Genomic DNA, 18333 nt, shown 5'->3' with positions numbered 1-18333 from the left:
ATATGACATTGGCCTGCAGGATGGTTTTCCGTTGGATTTTTATACTGTGGCTTCAGCAGGAGCTGGATGCATATCAGGATCATGTTAACAACACTGCAAAACAACGTGACTGCAACAAAGTAGGTGTATTTACTCCCATCATTATCTTCGAGTCAGCTCATGCACCATCCAGATTCTTCCTCATGGAGTACCTAATCTCATCTATGATTTATCTGAGGACTTTGGGGCCTTAGATTTCAAGGTATGTACCCATGTTGAATTTACTGTTGGTAGTATTCTAATTGTGGCCCTACCATATTATAGATCAAAATTGAACGCGAGGCCCTAGATCATGTCCGAAATATTTACATCAAGCCCTCTCATTGCGTGTTTGATCTAGTTCCAGAGGCTTTTGGCAGGTGCATCCAACACTGCTATGATGAGCTTAGGTCACCCAGTGGTCACACAGCAATCAGCTTGGAACATCTATCTACTTCTACTACACACATTGCAGATGGCTGATGAACTACAGCACCAGATTTAGCTGCTGGATGATGATGAAGATGATGAATAGATGACTATCAAGATTTACCTTCTCGCGAGGAGCCCAATGGCACCTATTACATGGGTGGTGTGGATGGAGGATTAGGCCTTGGTTCATCGTCTCTAATTCTGACAGGGTAAAATTTGTTGACTCAGAGATTTGCCAGATACTGAACACCTTCATCAGCTAGACAGTCTGACAGACAATGACGAGCCCAACATCACACTGGGAATTGACGAAGACTTGGTGGGTCTTGATCATGCTGGTTTGGTGGTTTGGGAGTTCTCGGACTGCGAAAGTGAGGACGAAATGGTGAATGAGTAGTGATTTTTTCTTGTCATGTACATATAGTAATCTTGGAATTCATTAAACGAGGCGAGACGGAGGAACGTTCATCGCAGAGAAATTATTATTACTCAGAGCCAACTAATATCGGCGGTGTACGAAGTCCTACTGCCTATTATGGATGCGTGACGAGCGCGCACGTCTAGCTTTCCATACCAAAGGTTAAACCGGCTATCATGATATGTACACCGAAAACATCACTGCCATCGGATTTCCTTCGAATTCTATGTCATTTTGTTACTAACATTATCATACACTACTATACTGTTATTCGGTTGCTCGCTTCCAGCTGTGCGAAAAACGTCTAGATATTATCCAAGTCTCCAGCGTCACATCCTTCCTTGCTGTTATAAATGTCTCGAATTCATCAATTGGATCAGGTGGGTCCTCACCCATCACGGAGATGCGCCAAATCCACTTCGCCTTGCTCCTTGGCTTTGCTGCTTTTGCCACAGCTTTGCCATCATCACCCTCTACTACTCATAATAACCACCGCTCGACCAAAGATCCCAAAGTCCTAATCCTTGGAGGAGGCGTTGCTGGCGTTATTGCCGCGCGCACATTGCACCTCAACGGTGTCAACGAATTCCTGATCGTCGAAGCACGTGATGAACTAGGTGGAAGGATGCAGAATTATACTATCGCCGGCATCCCTGGAAAGTTGTACACCGTAGAACTCGGTCCTAATTGGATCCAGGGAACGCAGACTGACAATGGGAAAGCTAACCCCATTCTGACGCTAGCTCGAAAGTACAACGTTACGAACCAGCCAAGTGATCTTGATGGCAGTATCAGTATGTTTACCATTTTATCTTGATCTCATTTTGTCTGGACTCATCAATGGTGAACAGCGACTTACGACTCTGGCGGGTTTAAAGACTATCGTGACCTCTTGAACACATCAGTCAATCAACTTGATGAAATCAGAGCTGTTGCAGGTATGGCATTTGCAGTTTGTCAGCTGTGCGTGCTCGTATGTTCCATAAGGGGAACGCGTTAGGACGCAGCAGGTTGACCTCAGCCTTCAAAGCGCGTACGGCATCACCGGCGCAACTCCAAAGAACATGTATGAAGCAGTTTGCCAATATTATGAAGTCGACTGGGTATGTGGGTCTTTCCTGTCTAAGCTCACCGCGTTCCTAATTTCAAACTCGTCAGGAATGCAAGTATTTTTTTCTTGGACATATCCTCCTGCTAATCATTGCAACTGCACATCCAATAGATGCACAGGTGCGAGAACTTGATCACGTTGTTGATTGCTATTCTCATTGTCTCGTACTAGTCCCCGGACCAGACTTCGTGGATAGCATCAACTTGGGTATCTACATAGTATCTAGTGCGCACCTACCAGTACCTGATGATCCCACAGAACAACAATTTTACCTTTGACGTCGATATGGGCGGCTTCTCGAATAAAAGTAATCTCTGCATTGACCAGCGTGGCTTCAAAACCATCATCCAGGCCGAAGCTGCAGATTTTCTTCACCCTGAGCAAGTCGCCCTGAATTCCGTTGTCACGACGATTGCATACAGCGGGGATGGAGTGACGGTCACACTGAAAAATGGTACTACTCTCACCGCGGACTACGTGCTTTGCACGTTTAGTCTTGGAGTACTACAATATGGTGATATCGCATTTAAACCTGCTCTTCCTTCGTGGAAGATTGAGGCCATTCAGAGCATGGTCATGGTATGTTTGCTCAATGCTAATGTTTTCGACAACTCAACTGCCCCCAGGCCACGTATACCAAAATATTCTTGCAATTCAAGAAAAAGTTTTGGTTTGATACCGAGGTACATATGAACATCGCCATTAAATGTTTCTCTGACGTATCCGGAATAGATGGCCATATATGCAGACAAGGAACGGGGATGGTATCCGATCTGGCAGAGTCTTGACCACAAAGATTTTTTCCTGGTTCTGGTCTCGTCTTTGTGACCGTCACCGTAAGTTTGCATGGGTCATGCTCCATGCATCTGTGTCGCTCATTCCAGAGATATTTAGGGTGATTTCTCACTGCGCATCGAGGGCATGCAAGATTCAGATGTTCAAAAGGAAGTCATGAAAGTCCTCCGAGCCATGTACCCCAACATGACTATTCCTGAACCTGTCGCATTCCATTTCAAACGCTGGCATGCGGACCCTCTCTTCCGTGGCTCATACTCCAACTGGCCCCCTTCTTTCTTTCCCAGTCACTCAGACAATCTGAGGGCTACTGTAGATAAGAGGCTCTGGTTTGCGGGTGAAGCTACGAGCTTGAAGTATTACGGTGCGTGTTGTTTCTGACTGCAGTTTGTTTGTTTTGTTCATGGAGGCGATATATATGTGTGTGCGTAGGTTTCCTTCAAGGTGCATATTTCGAGGGGTTAAACGCTGGGGAAGAGATCGCAAAGTGCGTTAATGACACTGCATGCACTGGGCGGAAGCATTTGAATAGTGTGCTTGATGCTTTCCCCTATCCGTTCTTTAATATCACGCCTTAAGTGCCTATATTAAAGCTTTGCTGTCGCAGTGTTTAGTATCGTATTCGAGCGCCGCAGTTATCAACAACCCTCTTCATTCGTTCCATGACCCAGTCCGAAAGGAATGAAGACGGTCGTTTCCTTTACAGTGGTTCACAAGCCTGATAGCGACGGGCCCATGGCCTGCGTGCACCTTCGTGACCCGTGATCACTTGCAGAATGTTTTGCGAGGGTTCCACCTGTCAGTCACCAGCACCGGTCAAGATTGGAATGACATCATCTTGACATCATCCTTGCAGTACTTGTGAGACATTACAGTCCCGCCCGCAATCGGATGATTCGGATCGTCGGATGTGTCACAGTTGTGACTTCTTCCGTCGTCAGTGCATGTATAAAAGCTGCCCTCTACCAACACTGCTACTTCATTTCCTTCCACTTCATTTGCTCCACTCGTTTTACGTTTAACTCCATGCTGCATCACAAGCACTCGATGAGACGACTCCGAACTACAAACTTGGCACGATCCAATCGATCTCGAGTTGCGACTTGGACTTATTTTGACATGAGGTCGGGCTTGCGTTCGACGATAAGGCCCAGTGACTCGATCTCCCCCTACAATTAAAACCACTGATCGATGTTCATCATGGCGACTCGATCTCTGTTGTTGTATCTAAATAACCTGTCATTCGAACCACGCGCCTGGTACGATCTAATCAATTTCGAGTATGCGGTTTCAACTCGGACTATCTGAATTTGCTCTGGCCCGAGGTTGGGTTCGCGGCGTTTTTTTTTGATGGGCTTTACGACTCTAACAGTCAATCGATGTCTCGGTCACCCGCTGAAAACGATTGGTTTCGACTTGCCTGTACTGGCTCTTCCTTGCGCCGGTCGGGTCTGAGTCTCTCTAATACCTTTTGCCCAGTCGACGGCATCTCTTGCATCCAACCTAACCCGTGAACCCGACTTAGTCGATCTCCCAGACTATCTCCACATTTCAATACTTTGCTCCCTGGAGTCTGAATGTTTTTTGGCTTTCCTGGATCTCACAAGTGGGCCTGGCGCCGCTTTAAATTCAAATCTCTCGAGTCCCAACAAGCCCACTGACGACGGCGCAATTGCTTACTGGGTCATGGATAGTAAACTTTACTTTGCCTTAAGATATCCCTACGAGTCATACTGCGATCTCATTGCCCAGCATTTTATGGGAAGTCGACTTCAAGCAGGTTCTTGCGTTTGGCAGCGTTTCCTTCGACCTTGATCTTCGCTTTGGACGTGACTTGCCCGACGGGTTATCTTAGATCGAAATCTTACTTTTCACTTTCACTTACCGTGGACCTTCCCTTGGGCGATGACGGTTTTGACCCCTCTCTTGTTCTCAGCATGCTAAGTACGATTTTCAAGTTCACGTACACGTGATCTTCCTTTTTTCAGAAGGTGGAGTGGAATCAGTGGATCACTAGTAGAATTTAGGCTTCCTTCATGGTGCTTATCACGAGGGGTTGTGTGTCAGTGAGGAGATCGTCCAGGACATTGCAGGCGGCACTGGAAATATTGCACCATGAGGATGATTGTGTGCTAGACTGTATCAATTCGCTTGAGCCGAAGTAGTAGTTGCGAGGTAGTTCAACATTTAGACCTAATGCGCAACGAGTCACATTCCGTCGCTCATGCAAATGTCGTATACGCGATTCACTTTGCACATTATGAATTCTCGATGGCGAAAAGTCAGTAGGATGCTAGCCGCAGATATCATGTACACTCCATGGACTCGGAGTCAACAAGCTGGGCCCAAATATAATCAAACGCTTAGTAAGCATTCATGACGAGCTCGCAGCATTACCGCTTTCAAAAACACATTCAATTGCAGGTCATTTGCAGGCCGTCAATTTCCTCATGGTATGGTATATTTTTGTTATTACATGTACACAAGCTGAAGGCCCAAAGTCTGCACTTTTCAACTTTCAATCCCTGCTTTTGGTCATCTTGTTGATGATCTGCACTTGCACCTACGTTCGTGCAGTTGCCCCACGTCTAGTCGATAGAAACAAGGCAGGGTATGTTCATATTTATTATAAGATGTCCGTGAATGCTAAGAAAGTGAACAGATTTCTCGGACTGTTCTTCATGTCTGCGCGGATAGGTGCGGTTCTCATACATGCGATTTCTTGCTGGTTTCCTGAAAAACAGACCCCATTCCAACATATCTACAGGAGAACGCCTCTCCCCATACGTTGCATTAGCATGCGTCGCTATGGCGGTGACAATGATCGTACAGTAATCATACAGGATTATATTATGTGTACAGTGATGAAGTTGACCTATTCGCCGTCCGCTCGACTACCGACGTGCCATCACGGAACCGTGTTCGGAACAGTACGTTTGCATTTGTGAACAGGCCCTCCTTCAGTGAAACGACTATAAATTGGGAGCCCTTGAAACGAGTTCGGAATAGGTGGCCAATGTGCTGAGTGTGGGAGAGGTCGAGAGCGGCATCGATTTCATCGAGGATGTACATGGGCGCCGGCTTGAATTGGAGAAGAGCCATAATGAGAGAAAGCGCGATCAAAGACCTGTACAATACTCGTCAGTCACAATATTTTACTCCTAACTGTTTCGTACCGTTGGCCACCACTCAATTCAGTTAGACTTTGTTTCCAAACAGTCCCCAGTTGTACTTTCACTTCCAGTCCCTGCATCAAGTCTTGACCTTCAGGAGGCTGAAGTTTGGCAAAGTTGCCAGGTAGCAGTTCGGCGAATATGCCACCAAAGTCACTACACAGGTGGATGAGTCACGACAGATTGACGATGAAGGAATCATCATACCTGTTCACTTTCTCCCATGTCTTCTGGAGGGCATCACGCTTATATCGGTCCAGCTCCTCTATAGTGTCTTCGATCTTTTCTTTGTCCTTCAGAACTGTGGCCAACATCTTCTTGAGATCTGATTCCTTCTTCTCGACGCTAGCCACAAGTCATTTAAATCAAATCAATGTCTTGCTGAAAAGTCAAAGACTCACGTGTCAATCATGTTCATGACCTTCGGGTTGACTTTCTTTTTCATCCCCTTCTGCTTCTCCTCAAGCTCGTCTGCTTTAGTTCGCAACGAGGGCATATCTTGATCAAACTCATACTGCGAGCCGGGTTTGCCAAATGACCTTCGAGAACGTCAAAGTATCCAAAAAAGAGCAAGGGACTACCCACTGGTATTCATCCCGAATCCACTCATGCTGCTTCTCCAAGTCGGTCACAAACTTGGCCTGCGTGACTTTATCCTTTTCAAGTACGACAATATCGTGTTCCAGCTTTTTCAGCTCGATTTCTGCGTCGGATACTCCCTTCTTCTGTTCACGAATAGCATTCTCCAGGTCCTTGAGCTCGTTATCGAATTGAGTCAGCGTTGCCCGTTCCTCCTGAAGCTTGTGCTCCGCTCTTGCGTGGTCCGCCTATGCCGCATGAGAACGATCTGTCAGGGCGTTGGATTTTGAGAGAATCGTACCTCGTGCTTGGCAAGCTTGGTATTGAGCGCTGCCATGTCCTTGTGAAGCTTGGCGATTTGGGCGTGAGCACCTTTGATGCTGTCCTGGGCCTCCTTGATATCCGTTTCCATTTGTTCTGGGAGTCATTAGCAAGCGGGAGGAAAAATTCAAAACTTTCCTTACCAAGCTCGAGTACAGAAGTTTGGTGTTCCTTGTGCTGCGTCTTTACCACAACAGCTTGTTTCTGAACAGCTGCCTTCTGCTTGCTAATCTCGGCCTGCAGAACCGGTCAGCGTGCTTGAAGGAAGGATGGTAGGGTACCCACTTTCAATTCATTGATCTTGCCTTCCTTGTTGTTTTTGAACTCATCCATGTCCTGTTCGAGCTTACTGCACTCCTCCTTGGCGGCCTGTTGCTTTTCCCTCGCTGCCTGGACAGCCAATTCTAAAGCGTTGATCGTCTTCTCCAGCTCTTCTACCTCAGCGCTGAGCTAGATGGCATTTATTGTTGAATATTGAACTGAACGAATGATGACGACTGCACTCACCCTTACAGCGTTGCTCCCTTCTGCTTGCTGCTCCAAAAGACTGACTTCGTGCAGCTTGATGTCGAGCTCGCGAGTCAACTTTCTCCATGATTCTTTCTTCTCTCGATTAGCCGCTTCTGCTCTTTCAAGGTCACTCAGATGGGACTGTGCCTCTCCCAGCTTGCGCTCTGCCTTGAGAAGTTCCTGTACCCTTAGCAGTGTGCCGCTTCCGCTTGGAGCTGCTCCTCCGCTAAGCGTACCAGAAGGATCGTACACGTCGCCGTTCAAAGTGACAGACTTAACCTTTGCACCGAATGTGACTGCATTGGCAGCTTCAGCGTCCTCACAGACGATAGTGTCTCCGAAAACGAACGCCATGGCACGAGCCACTTCTTCTGGGTAGCCGATGAGTGATAGTGCCAGATTGGCTTTACCGGGTGCAAGCTGATCCACCTGCGCTAATCTCTGGTGAAAAATGAGTGTCTTTCCTTCATTAACTGAGCTAATAACATACGCACCTGAGCATTTAAAACGAATGAATTTATTTTGTTCAGCGGAATGATGGTAACGCGCTTCTTCAGCTTTCCATTCTGAAGGAGGTCCTTGCCAACTTTCTCATCTTCAACCACGACGTTGTAGAGCTTGCCCCCGGCAACGACTTCGAGCGCCTGGGATTTGTTCTGGTGCTGGGGAGGGATCGAGGTCAGGTTAGCGACCAACCCCTTCACCTTGGTGCGGTCAAAATTCGGGTATGGCATCGCATACTCAAAGTTCAATGATGATAGGCGTTGTTTGACTGCATCACGCGCCTGTATGATGTTATATATAGGTACGACATATAACATAAAGCATAAAACATACCTCGGTAAACTGCCGGACTTGTCCCCTCGCAGTCGCTAGTGAGACTTGGCTTTCTTGCTCTCGTTCGGCGCTCCAACCACAGTCGGCGATTTTACGTTTGAGCTTCTCGGCTTCCATGCGCATGTTTTCCATATTGCGCTTCCCCTGGCCCGCTTCCTTCTCTACAACCTTCCACTTTGCTTCCAATGCCTTCAGCTCCTTCTCACTCATGCTGAGTTTCACGCGATTTTGCTCTTCCTCAGCCGACCCTTGAGCCATGCGGGCTTTCGCATCTGCAAGCTGACCCATGTAGCCACCTCCAGAATTTCCAGAGTTGCTTGATGAGAGACCAGTGAGCAGCGTCTGCAGTAGCTCCTCTGATTTCGAGAGCAATCCTTGCGTATCGTTGTGCTTCGCTTTAACGGACATATAGGACGATTCGAGTTTTTGGGCCTGGGTACGCTTTTCCTCCAGAGATTTAAGGAGCTCTTGTAGCTCTGCCTCGGCATTGGCGACGCTTTTGTTTTCGTCGGTGATATTACCGTTTGCGAGATCGACTTGGGTTCGAACTTTTACCAGCTCCTTTTCCAAGAGCGTTACCTCCTCCTCCATCTTCTTGAACCTACCACCTTTCTTCCGCTCTGCTTCCCGTTTCGCGTTGACCTCCTGCATCTCCTTCTCGGCAGCCCTCGTCTCCTTGATAAGCTTCTTCTTCCGCTTCTCTGTCGTTTCCATCTCTGCTTTCTTGTTCTCAATATCATCCTGAGCCTTCTCTACTCTCTTATTGGCGGCTGTCCATTCCCAAGCGCGCAGTTTCCTGCCAATCTTCTCCAGTTCTGTCCGAGTCTTCTGGAACGCAATGAATTGGCGTTTTTCTTCCCGGAGTTTATCTAGCTTAGGTGTGATCTCCTCCTCAAGGAGAGAAGTTATCTCTTGCACGCGCTTCTCCTTCTTCGACATTGTCTTCTTGGCTTTGTCCTTTCGATCTTCGAACATGCGGGTACCTGCCGCTTCTTCTACCATGCCAAGGATTTCTTGTGGACGCATGTTAAGGACCTAATCAAAAATATCTGATCCAAATTGCGAAAGTGACGAAAGTAAACTTACCTTGGTGATACGGCCTTGCATGATGAGGAAATTTGGGTTATTGATATTCAGCTGTACACTCTGGAACAGAGTCTGGATATTGTTCTGCTGTGATTTGTGACCATTTAAAAGGTACTTCGATATGTTTGGAAGCGCTATCTGCGTAGGACATGAGTTTCGAGCACAAATTTGTCGCACGTAGTGAACGTACTTGACGTGTGACCGTAATCTGCTTCAAATTCTCGAATCCAACGGGACTCTTCTCTCTATCAGAGTTGTCAAAGACGATTGTCACGCTGGCCTTGGTTACACCAGCTTGGCCTCTCTTGTAAATAAGATCTTGCTGGTTTTGAGCTCGCATCTGCGGCGCGTGTGAGTGCGACGGTTAATGTAGAGCAAAGACGGTGTGTCTTCACTTGAGACATATTGGTGATACCAAGCACAAAGCAGATCGCGTCAAGTATGTTGGACTTGCCGGATCCGTTGAGGCCAGTGATTGCATTGAACGATGGATCCCAACCCGTAATCTGAGTTCGGACTGGATATGATTTGAAACCTATAAAAATGTCACCTAACAACTTATTTATTTACTTAAAGTCATACCTTCGACCACAAGTTCTTCAATCCGCATGATTGAAATTTGGTGTTGAATATAGTAGGACGCGACCGTGACGCGACGCGTGTTTGTAGCGGAGATTCACCTTGCACGTGACCAATCTTGCATACATAAATTTTTCGTAAGTCTTTTACTAATCGATATCCTTCTTGTATATGGGGAAGCGTCTGTGTGACGATTAAGCGCGAGGAATTTGGCGTCTATCAGCCCAGCCGTTCTCAGATGGGCCTGCCAGTTGGAATGTGATTTGGATCGTTGTTTCGTCTTAAGCACATAATATTGACACTCGGAATTTTTAACACAGATTGGCGCAAATACTCCCTTTTCGCTTTATTTTTGGCATCAAACTTAAACACACATGAAGCTCAGAGGCGAAGATATCTTCTTTCAAACAACCACTAGATTGTTGGCGATTTGGCCAGCTGCCACCTATATAACTCGGTGTTCTTCCTACCATGTCGCTGTCAGACGTATCTGACTTAACAGATTTGTCCTCTGACGATGATGACTTCCCGCGATCCAAAACAAGTCGGACAACAGCCTCGTCAAAGAAAGCCACCAAAGAATACAAGATTTCAGGCGTCTTGCGTGCGCCACGGACCACATCGTATACAGCCAAGTCACTGTATGGTAAGTCGAGTGGCTTACTAGCAGTGTTTTCTCGTACATTACTCTTCTTGCAGACCAAATAATAGAAAATGCGATTGACCTTGACCCAGAATACCAACGTGGTGAGTCTCTCGCCCTGAAAAACATGGTTCTCTTTGTCTACGTGCTCGCAACGTCCTCTGATGTCCCATCTCGTTCATAGATGTTGTGTGGCCAGAGCTAAAGCAGTCCGGTCTTATCGACTCTATGCTGCGAAACTACTACATGCCTCCAATAATATTTGGCAAGTTTGTTTGTCCTCCTAGTCTACTCATGCATTGATAGGGAGGGTATCACTAGCGGTGTCGACAGCCGATGATGGCAGTGAACTGCGAACTTGCATCGATGGGAAGCAAAGGCTGACTTCAATACAAAGGTATATACAGTAAATGAACGGGAATGATTGGCTGATATACCACAATTTTTATTCAGGTTTATAGATGGACAGGTTTGTAATTCTATTATCTGCAATGAAATCCTCTTGCTAAATCTGCATTTACAAGATTCCACGTTAGTCAATACATGCTACTGCTGCATGCACTCACTCAATATAGCATGCCATCACAGATAAAGATTCGTACGTCCCTCTAATCTCCCTATGATGCGTATCATTCAATACTGTCTAGGTTCACAAACGAAAAGCTTTGGTACAAAACAAGCGCTACTCAGGCTAGGCGAAAGCTCCTTCCAAAACAACTTATCCATCAATTTTCGAACAAGCAGATTGTATGCGTCGAGTACAGCGACATCAATCCAGATCAAGAACGTGAGATCTTCCAGGTAAGTGCTGGGGCCTCGTTTCATGCTACTAGCTCACATAATTATTAAGAGAGTGCAACTAGGGGTTGCGCTTACTCCTGCAGGTCAGCACTTCTTTTTTTCATTGTTGCACGGTGGCGTGATGACGTTGTAGAACGCATGCAAGCAATTGTTGGCCCCTGGCCTACGGTCATCCGGGAGATTCAGAGCCAAGTACTTGGCGAAGATGGATTTCAGGGTTATCTTGACTGGGGTCACGCACGAGGACGCGACTTTCAGTGCGTGGCATCTATAGGCTACCTCATTGAGAACCATCCCAAGCCCACTGTTCCCTCGGCCCCGACACTTGAAAAGTGGCTCTTGAAGAGCGACCCTGTTTCTCCGAAGCTTCGCGAGGACTTGCTAGATACGTTCCGTGTCTTTCTCATCCTTGCTCGGGACCAGAAATACAGTCGCTCGCTCAACAAGCCCACTCGTGTTTCGCCTATAGAGTTTGTGATGATCGGTGTCCTGATTTACCTCTTCCGTGATCGGCTGTCGCTTACACAACTTTCCTCTGCCATTGAAAAGATGCGAAAAGATGTACGCGATGATCACCAAGATATTCGAGCAAACGGCAGGATCACCAAACATATGTTGTCATTCATGAGCAAAAGGCTCAAAATATCCGAGCTAAAAACTGATGGGGAAGGTGACAAACCGGCCGCGGGAAAGCCTACAAAAGCCAAGAAACGAAAGAGGGTCGCAGAATATGATGATGACAGTGGGGAGGAAGAGAAGCCTCGCAAAGTAACTGCATCGAAGGCGCTGCCCGCTGCATCTTTAAGTGAGCCATTTTGTTAAAGTTTGGTTGATAAATCTTTGATCCACTACTTGCATATATAGCTTCAAAATCAAAGTCTTCAGGATCTGCTTTTCAACACAAAACTGAATCCAAGTCAAATCCTGCGCCAACGAAAGTGTTGGCTACTCCTGCAGTGTCCCAATCAAAGCAGAAAAAAGCTTTCTCGAACTCTCGACCGCCTGTTGAAAAAAAATCGCAAGCTCCGATGCAAGCAACAGCGCCACCTCCGACACCTGCTCCTCCTACGACATCTACCAGGCCATCGCCATCCTTTGGACAAGTACCCCCCTTTCAATCGAATAAAGGATTGGCCCATCCTGCCAGACCTTCCCCTGTGCCCATTAGGACTGATGCTCAGGTTTCTCCGGTGGTAAAGTCGGAGCCACGTATTGCTTCGCTATACCCTTCTCCTGCGATTACATCTAGTGTACCAGCAGTTGATATACTTGGTCCTATCCGAGCCGCGAAAGAGGCCATTCGAACAAATACTGGTTCTCAGGTTCACTCTCCTGTTGCTCCTCACACAGAGCATAATGCTGTAAATTCCGTGTCAAATCCTGACATGGATGGCTCGGCAGCTATGCGTGATCCTCGCCGTGCTGGGCCATCTCCAGCGGCTGTTGCTGTTCTGCCACAACAAGGCCCGCACCTGCTATATAACGGTTTGGGGCAACAATTCCAAATAAACCCTTCGGAGGTTGAAGCCCTTTTGCGGGCGCATGGACTTGTGGTGCCTCATAATCAACAACTGCCAATGAATTCCCCTGTTGCATTGCCTGAACAGGTTATGACAGCCATGCAGTCGGGTGTGAATATCTTGAGCGGGGTTGGTACTTCTGCCCCAGGTTCTTCGAATTTCTCGCAGGGTGCATCAATCAGTGGTTCTGGACAGAGCATGCAGCCTGTTCCGTCCTTCCAGTATTCTCAGGGAGGCCCTCAAGCTCCATTATACCTGCCTGGCCCATCACAGAACGGGTTCTTACCCGAGATCCACCCTCCTTCGCATCATTCTCTCCCACCTCGGCCGTCATCGACTGCACCAGCCCCGGTCAACACAGGCGTATCGACTGCGCCAATACCGCCGCCGCCGCATTCCACACCCTCGAATGGATCATTCAAAGATGAGCGACGATATAGCGATTATGAACGGCGGGACTACTCGAGAGGCGGTGGGTCTTATGAGAAAGATTATCGACGTAATGATTCCCGGCGGGATTCAAGCGGGTGGGACAGCCATAGAGGAAGGGATAGTGGTTGGGGTCAAAGGGGGAGAGCTGGCGGAAGCCATAAGTGAGCAAATAGCTCAATGGAAATTGCTGTGGGTTGAGGCTGAGTGTGTCCATCCACCCTTGTACTTATGTGATGTTCTAGGCGTTAATCAGGGCGCTTCATTTCAAAGTCTTTCTGCGGCCCTATCAACATCATGTGTCCTCGTGATGATTGGGTTTCATATTGTGACATATCATACCTTTTGTATCATCATGACAGCATACCTCTCAAACACCACTGCAACTCGTTCATTCATTATACTTATCGCAACCCGTTTATAATGGACACTTTAAGTACCATCACTTTTTTTCTAGCTTGTATATAAAGCTAATCTGCATCATACCGTATGAACTGTGTTGGGAGGGTTCTGATGTGTGCTTCAGTACAAAAACGAGTGTCAATAAAGTAGCAATAAATGGTCTATGGATAAAAATATGGATAAAACCTTAACTAGCCTATGACGATCACTAAGCAGTGCAAGACCGTTATAACCCCTATCATTAAGACACGAGGCCGAGCTTCGCGGGCGTCATTTGCACCCTGTGCCCCGTCTGCTACCCAGTCACGCCATGCAGCCTGCAGCTCAAGTATAAACGCTTGTCCCTCTGGACTGTCGGAGCCTTGTGCGCCATAAGAGTAGGGATTCACTACAGGTGTGAGCCATCCTTCCGGGGTGAAGTGGAGCAGGCCAGACGTGGTTGTAGCCGTTCCGGAAAGTGCGGTGGATGTTGCACTTGACGCTGGTGTTGTCGAGGTAGTGGTTATAGAAACAATAGTGCCAGCAGAAGCTAAGAGCGCTTTGCGGACCTGTTCAGCGAGTGGGATGTATGTGTGGATATTGCCAAGGAGAGACAACCGATAGACCGTGCTGGCCAGTAACGCAGTCGATGAGGCATCATAAAACGTGGAGTTGTTATCAGCGTAATTATAGAACAATCCGTTGGAGTTCTGGTTTGGTAATGAAACATACTCTGACAGGCCGGTTTTAGAACTAGACGCACAATGTGGGAAAACATTGCTCTGTGGATCTCGTACACCCAATGGGCAAGGTTGTCCTGCTGACTCTTGAGCGAATTCTCGTACGGGGAATGTTGAATAGTCCCCAGGACCCGTAACATGCCTGCCGCCGCCCATGCATTACCTGTAAATGAACCGTGCAAGGAATTAATGCTACGCTCAAGAGAACCCGCGCACCTGTCGACCAGTGCCCATCATCATCTCCTGTCTGACCAAGCTGTATATGCTTCCATAGATTGCCGGCCGCCGTATCTCGAAGATACTTTCGGTACAAGCAAATCTGTGTGTATGCCTCACCCAAAATGGTCTGATTTTGCGTCAGGACACCATAATACGCCAAAAACGGAGGAACCATGTACACAGAATCACTCCTATGTGAAGACGTTAGTTGTTTACGGGAGTGTCCAATACATCACTTTTTGTTTTTACCAAAGTTGCAATTGGTCCACTTTATGAGAAAGGGCACCATCTGTAGTCCTGGATACGTTTTGAAACAGGAAGTCAAGTTGGTCCTGCGCCGCCCCTGCGTAGTTTAGGCTATCTAGTGCCCCTTGTCCCGTCCAGTTAGCAAGTAACACGGCAACTCCAATGCTTGCTGGATCTCCTGCGCTCGTGTCAGCGATCAGGGGCTGGGGGCCAGTAATATTGGACAAGCTTCGGGCGGCGACGATGTTGTGCGCAATCGTGAACACTTCTCCTAGCGCACTTGATATATTGGATGGAATGCTATGGGGAGGCGGAATGGCGTTGAAAGACATGACGGAGTATGTCGGCGCATTGAGTTCTAGCAGAGCCTCGATGCGTGTTCCATACTCCCAACTGCAGAAATAAATGTGCCACCAATGAGATTTATAATCCTTAGGACGATCAAGGAGAACAGAGAAGTGGGGCCACGGCCCAATGCAGAATGTTGAGTGACAGCCTATGCTCACCTGTGCACTGCACCCTGGGCCAGTCGCTCACTGATAATGGATGTCTGTGCACTTGTAAAGTTCTGTGCACTTACTACTTCATTGTACAACCCCAGTAAGAGGCCTGCTACAAAAAGCATCATCGAGTGGAGTTGAGTAAGAGCGAACATTTACCAGAGACCCGGGGTGCAAGACTGACTTTAAATGACACTCCACTCCTATCCAGTCCTATGTCAGCCTGCCATGAGTTCGGACAAATGCCTGGTTCGATTCCATCAACGTTGATAACAATACATCAAGGGTCAGTGTGAGTGATCAAGCAACGGTACAAAAGTAAGTGACACGAAGGCTTTGCCGTGTACGGTACGCATTCTTGATGTTCAAAGGTGTCTGGCAATTGTCGCTGAGAATATGACACCCAAAATATTGGTTACCAGATTGGCTCAATTTGGTCGTCAGAAAACAGTCCACTAGTCCTACCGAGCTTGATGTTTATTCGGGACAAACATCTAAGTTAAATACGTGAGAGGTACAGTACACTTACTGTAGCCAGCAAGTGCAATTTCTACTACCCGGTTACTCCATGATCCGCTTCAATTCCCAAACTGTCCAGCGCCTGGCGCCCTCTCCAAACCCAGTAAGACATCGTCGGCTCATCACTGAACCACATTCCCAAACTCTCTACACTAGCACTTGGTGCAGCAGCAGGAATACTCTCAACCGAAATATCAGCGATGATAGACTCATCATCCCCGGTCTGCATAACTTCCTTGTCGGAAATAAGAACAGTTTGTCCGGCAGACAATGCTGCTTGTTCCGCGCGTTTCTGCTGCTTCGCTGCAAGTTTTTTTGCTGCCCGAAGCTCTTTCTTCGTGAGGGGTTGCATTTCCTGAGAGTCTGTGAGATCTTCGACAATGTTTGTGTCTGAGGCTGGTGGAGTGACAATATATTCTCCTTCATCCCCGGGAACTGGAACAGTATTCTGAAGACCGCCGGCTTGGATCCACCCAGCAACGCTGCTCTGCTTCTTAATCTCGTCCAGGACACCAATAACTGCCAGAATGGTGGGGTCATAGGGCTCAGCAGATGATCGAGATGATATGTATGCTCTTTCTGCAGATGGAATGGGGATAGACGACTCTTCGACATGAGCGGAGGTAGGACTGATTACAGCCGGATCAAAGTCTGAAGAGGGCATTGATATCTCTGCCGACTCGCTTTGGTCCTGCACATATTCATTTGCCTTTCCTTTCTGCTTCCTATGTTTAGGCGCTCGAGCCGCTTTCTCGTGCTGAAGCTGTCGAAGGTCTTTGTCCCTGAATGAGGAACTATACTCAGGTATACAGACATGATTGTATGGCTGGAGACGAGCCTTGTGAGGAGAGTCGTCGAGGAGGAGGGTGCTCAAGGCAGAGTGTGCAATAGAGGGAGCCAACCCAGCTGGCTCAGCAGCATAATCTGCTTCCGATGGTATCGCGATCTCTGATGGGCTGGTGCCTGATGGAAGCAATGCCCAAGGCTTTGTAAGATCCTTGGTCGTCAGCGCTTTTCGGTCTGCCGATAATATCAGCAAAGCGTAACATCACAAATGATTCAACGGCTAATAACCAAACACTCACGATAGTCCTCTTTACTAAGTCCCAAACTCCCGCGGTCCCAGACTGCGATAAGGTTGCTTTTGACATCACCGAAAACCTTGTCGACCATGTCCGCCACACTGTGGGGTTGCGCGGAAGACCAGACCATGGTGTCCAGCCATTCTTGAGTCTCGGGTGCAAACAGGTATGCACGAAAAGCGGGTATGTAAGGACGCGGCTGCACCGCGCGAAGGCGCGGTGCTGAGCTGCTGTAAGTACCACCATACGAATCTTTCTGTCGTGCGCGTGAATGCTGCGATCGGATGAGTAGAGTGCCATTCAAATCTAGTATGAGAAGCTTTCGAAAGGCACGAGGGTCGTCAACGATATGTGATGGCTCGAGCGAGAGCGCCATATATGCTGGATCCGGCTCCGCGGGTGGTGGGGAAGCTGGTGTTGGTGATTTCATATATGCAGTAAGGGAATTTGAATCAGGTGTTCTTAGACGAAAAGAAGGAGAAGGAATATATGGGATTGACGAATCGGCGTTTGCATGCGAATGGTAATTTCTCTGCGGACTGTCGCTTCGCCGACTCCTCCGTCTTCTGTAAGAACCTTCAGCGTGGTAGGAGTCATTACCATGTTCATGGCTGCGATTATAGTTGCTGGGGGATTGGTCACGGTAGTAGTTTTGGGAGTAATGCTGGTCACTGTCGTGCCAGTAGTTATACCCCTGACTTGGTTGAGCATCTGCATAGTATCCATTCGAGCGGTAGTCGTATCCGTATGGCTGCCCATACGAGCCGCTATAGCTGGAACCACCGTATCTGTAATAGCGATCATCTTGGTTTTCATTATAATTCCGTCTCGCGCGCCATCCGCGATTGGGTGACATCAGATTGACTGGGAAGAGTGCCCGAAAGGACGCCCACGAACGCAGAGAAATCAGCTTGACGATGTCAACAGAACACCAGTTAGTTATATGACAATCTGATCTTTGACTTGTGGAAGTCCGCAAAAATTTGCAGCGCTGTGATCCCTATATAGAACTTAATATTCGGGTTAGGGTTGATACTTTCCGAAAACACCCGTAGTGCTTTACGACTACTTACAGTAAGCAAAAACTTGAGTTTGGAGCCTGATAGAATTCGACAACGTACTACTAGGATACAGGTCGTCTTTTATAGTGTGAAAGGGAGAATGGAATGGAAAGAAAGGATTATGACAACAAGACGAGCCTGAGTTTTATGCATATAAGTGTGTAGTACAAAGGTCAATGAAATGAAAGAAAAAGAAAAAGACAGTGTCCAAGCTTAGTAGGTACAGTGGATGTACTACACGGAACGCCTTCCATCAAAAGCATCAGTTTGGCGCGAAAAGGATATGAGATCGGCCACTGGCACCTTACCTCTCATGGTAGCATCTCACTTTTA

At 47.6% G+C, this 18333-nt stretch overlaps 8 protein-coding genes across 8 annotated transcripts; 5 read left to right on the top strand and 3 right to left on the bottom strand.

The window, feature by feature from the left end:
• Positions 1 to 2: 2 nt before the first annotated feature.
• Positions 3 to 847, top strand: EDB93DRAFT_1101798 (uncharacterized protein; the record flags this gene model as incomplete). The annotated part of the gene is made up of 5 exons (XM_041447133.1): positions 3 to 119; positions 173 to 241; positions 304 to 398; positions 566 to 659; positions 710 to 847. The coding sequence occupies 5 exons, from the start codon at positions 3 to 5 to the stop codon at positions 845 to 847; spliced, it is 513 nt and encodes a 170-aa protein (XP_041310366.1).
• Positions 848 to 1271: 424 nt separating this feature from the next.
• On the top strand, positions 1272 to 3352 carry EDB93DRAFT_1239154 (uncharacterized protein; the record flags this gene model as incomplete). Its single annotated transcript, XM_041451598.1, has 9 exons — positions 1272 to 1662; positions 1720 to 1806; positions 1856 to 1971; positions 2151 to 2186; positions 2238 to 2558; positions 2606 to 2662; positions 2712 to 2786; positions 2874 to 3138; positions 3207 to 3352. 9 exons carry the CDS (start codon positions 1272 to 1274, stop codon positions 3350 to 3352), a joined length of 1494 nt encoding a protein of 497 aa, XP_041310365.1.
• A 1872-nt stretch (positions 3353 to 5224) lies between these two features.
• On the top strand, positions 5225 to 5609 carry EDB93DRAFT_1080468 (DUF1242-domain-containing protein; the record flags this gene model as incomplete). Its single annotated transcript, XM_041445537.1, has 3 exons — positions 5225 to 5385; positions 5437 to 5471; positions 5542 to 5609. 3 exons carry the CDS (start codon positions 5225 to 5227, stop codon positions 5607 to 5609), a joined length of 264 nt encoding a protein of 87 aa, XP_041310364.1.
• On the bottom strand, positions 5429 to 9961 carry EDB93DRAFT_90998 (condensin complex subunit SMC2). Its single transcript, XM_041457913.1, has 15 exons — positions 9863 to 9961; positions 9676 to 9815; positions 9471 to 9620; positions 9281 to 9418; positions 8195 to 9229; positions 7852 to 8142; positions 7355 to 7798; positions 7133 to 7297; positions 6991 to 7084; positions 6828 to 6943; positions 6533 to 6774; positions 6349 to 6486; positions 6155 to 6292; positions 5951 to 6103; positions 5429 to 5901 (listed from the first exon to the last, which is right to left on the bottom strand). Exons 1-15 carry the CDS (start codon positions 9888 to 9890, stop codon positions 5625 to 5627), a joined length of 3549 nt encoding a protein of 1182 aa, XP_041310363.1. The 5' UTR covers positions 9891 to 9961; the 3' UTR covers positions 5429 to 5624.
• Positions 9962 to 10023: 62 nt separating this feature from the next.
• EDB93DRAFT_91098 (uncharacterized protein) lies at positions 10024 to 12158 on the top strand. Its single transcript, XM_041457918.1, has 11 exons — positions 10024 to 10117; positions 10180 to 10505; positions 10559 to 10603; positions 10687 to 10767; positions 10824 to 10899; positions 10956 to 10971; positions 11027 to 11033; positions 11091 to 11100; positions 11150 to 11303; positions 11353 to 11386; positions 11437 to 12158. The coding sequence occupies exons 2-11, from the start codon at positions 10331 to 10333 to the stop codon at positions 12123 to 12125; spliced, it is 1287 nt and encodes a 428-aa protein (XP_041310362.1). The 5' UTR covers positions 10024 to 10117; positions 10180 to 10330; the 3' UTR covers positions 12126 to 12158.
• A 1-nt stretch (position 12159) lies between these two features.
• On the top strand, positions 12160 to 13636 carry EDB93DRAFT_90949 (uncharacterized protein). Its single transcript, XM_041457910.1, has one exon. The coding sequence runs from the start codon at positions 12332 to 12334 to the stop codon at positions 13418 to 13420; it is 1089 nt and encodes a 362-aa protein (XP_041310361.1). The 5' UTR covers positions 12160 to 12331; the 3' UTR covers positions 13421 to 13636.
• A 209-nt stretch (positions 13637 to 13845) lies between these two features.
• Positions 13846 to 15463, bottom strand: EDB93DRAFT_1080384 (Six-hairpin glycosidase-like protein; the record flags this gene model as incomplete). The annotated part of the gene is made up of 5 exons (XM_041445529.1): positions 13846 to 14343; positions 14397 to 14536; positions 14590 to 14783; positions 14842 to 15231; positions 15345 to 15463. The coding sequence occupies 5 exons, from the start codon at positions 15461 to 15463 to the stop codon at positions 13846 to 13848; spliced, it is 1341 nt and encodes a 446-aa protein (XP_041310360.1).
• Positions 15464 to 15751: 288 nt separating this feature from the next.
• EDB93DRAFT_1326610 (uncharacterized protein) lies at positions 15752 to 17918 on the bottom strand. Its single transcript, XM_041455064.1, has 2 exons — positions 16943 to 17918; positions 15752 to 16877 (listed from the first exon to the last, which is right to left on the bottom strand). The coding sequence occupies exons 1-2, from the start codon at positions 17793 to 17795 to the stop codon at positions 15892 to 15894; spliced, it is 1839 nt and encodes a 612-aa protein (XP_041310359.1). The 5' UTR covers positions 17796 to 17918; the 3' UTR covers positions 15752 to 15891.
• Positions 17919 to 18333: the final 415 nt, after the last annotated feature.

This window comes from Suillus bovinus (assembly GCF_016758785.1).
Source record: "Suillus bovinus strain UH-Sbo-P2 chromosome Unknown EDB93scaffold_11, whole genome shotgun sequence".
Classification (NCBI taxonomy): domain Eukaryota; kingdom Fungi; phylum Basidiomycota; class Agaricomycetes; order Boletales; family Suillaceae; genus Suillus; species Suillus bovinus.
The sequence above is the reverse complement of the archived record's forward strand: the minus strand, read 5'-3'. Positions and strand labels throughout refer to the sequence as shown.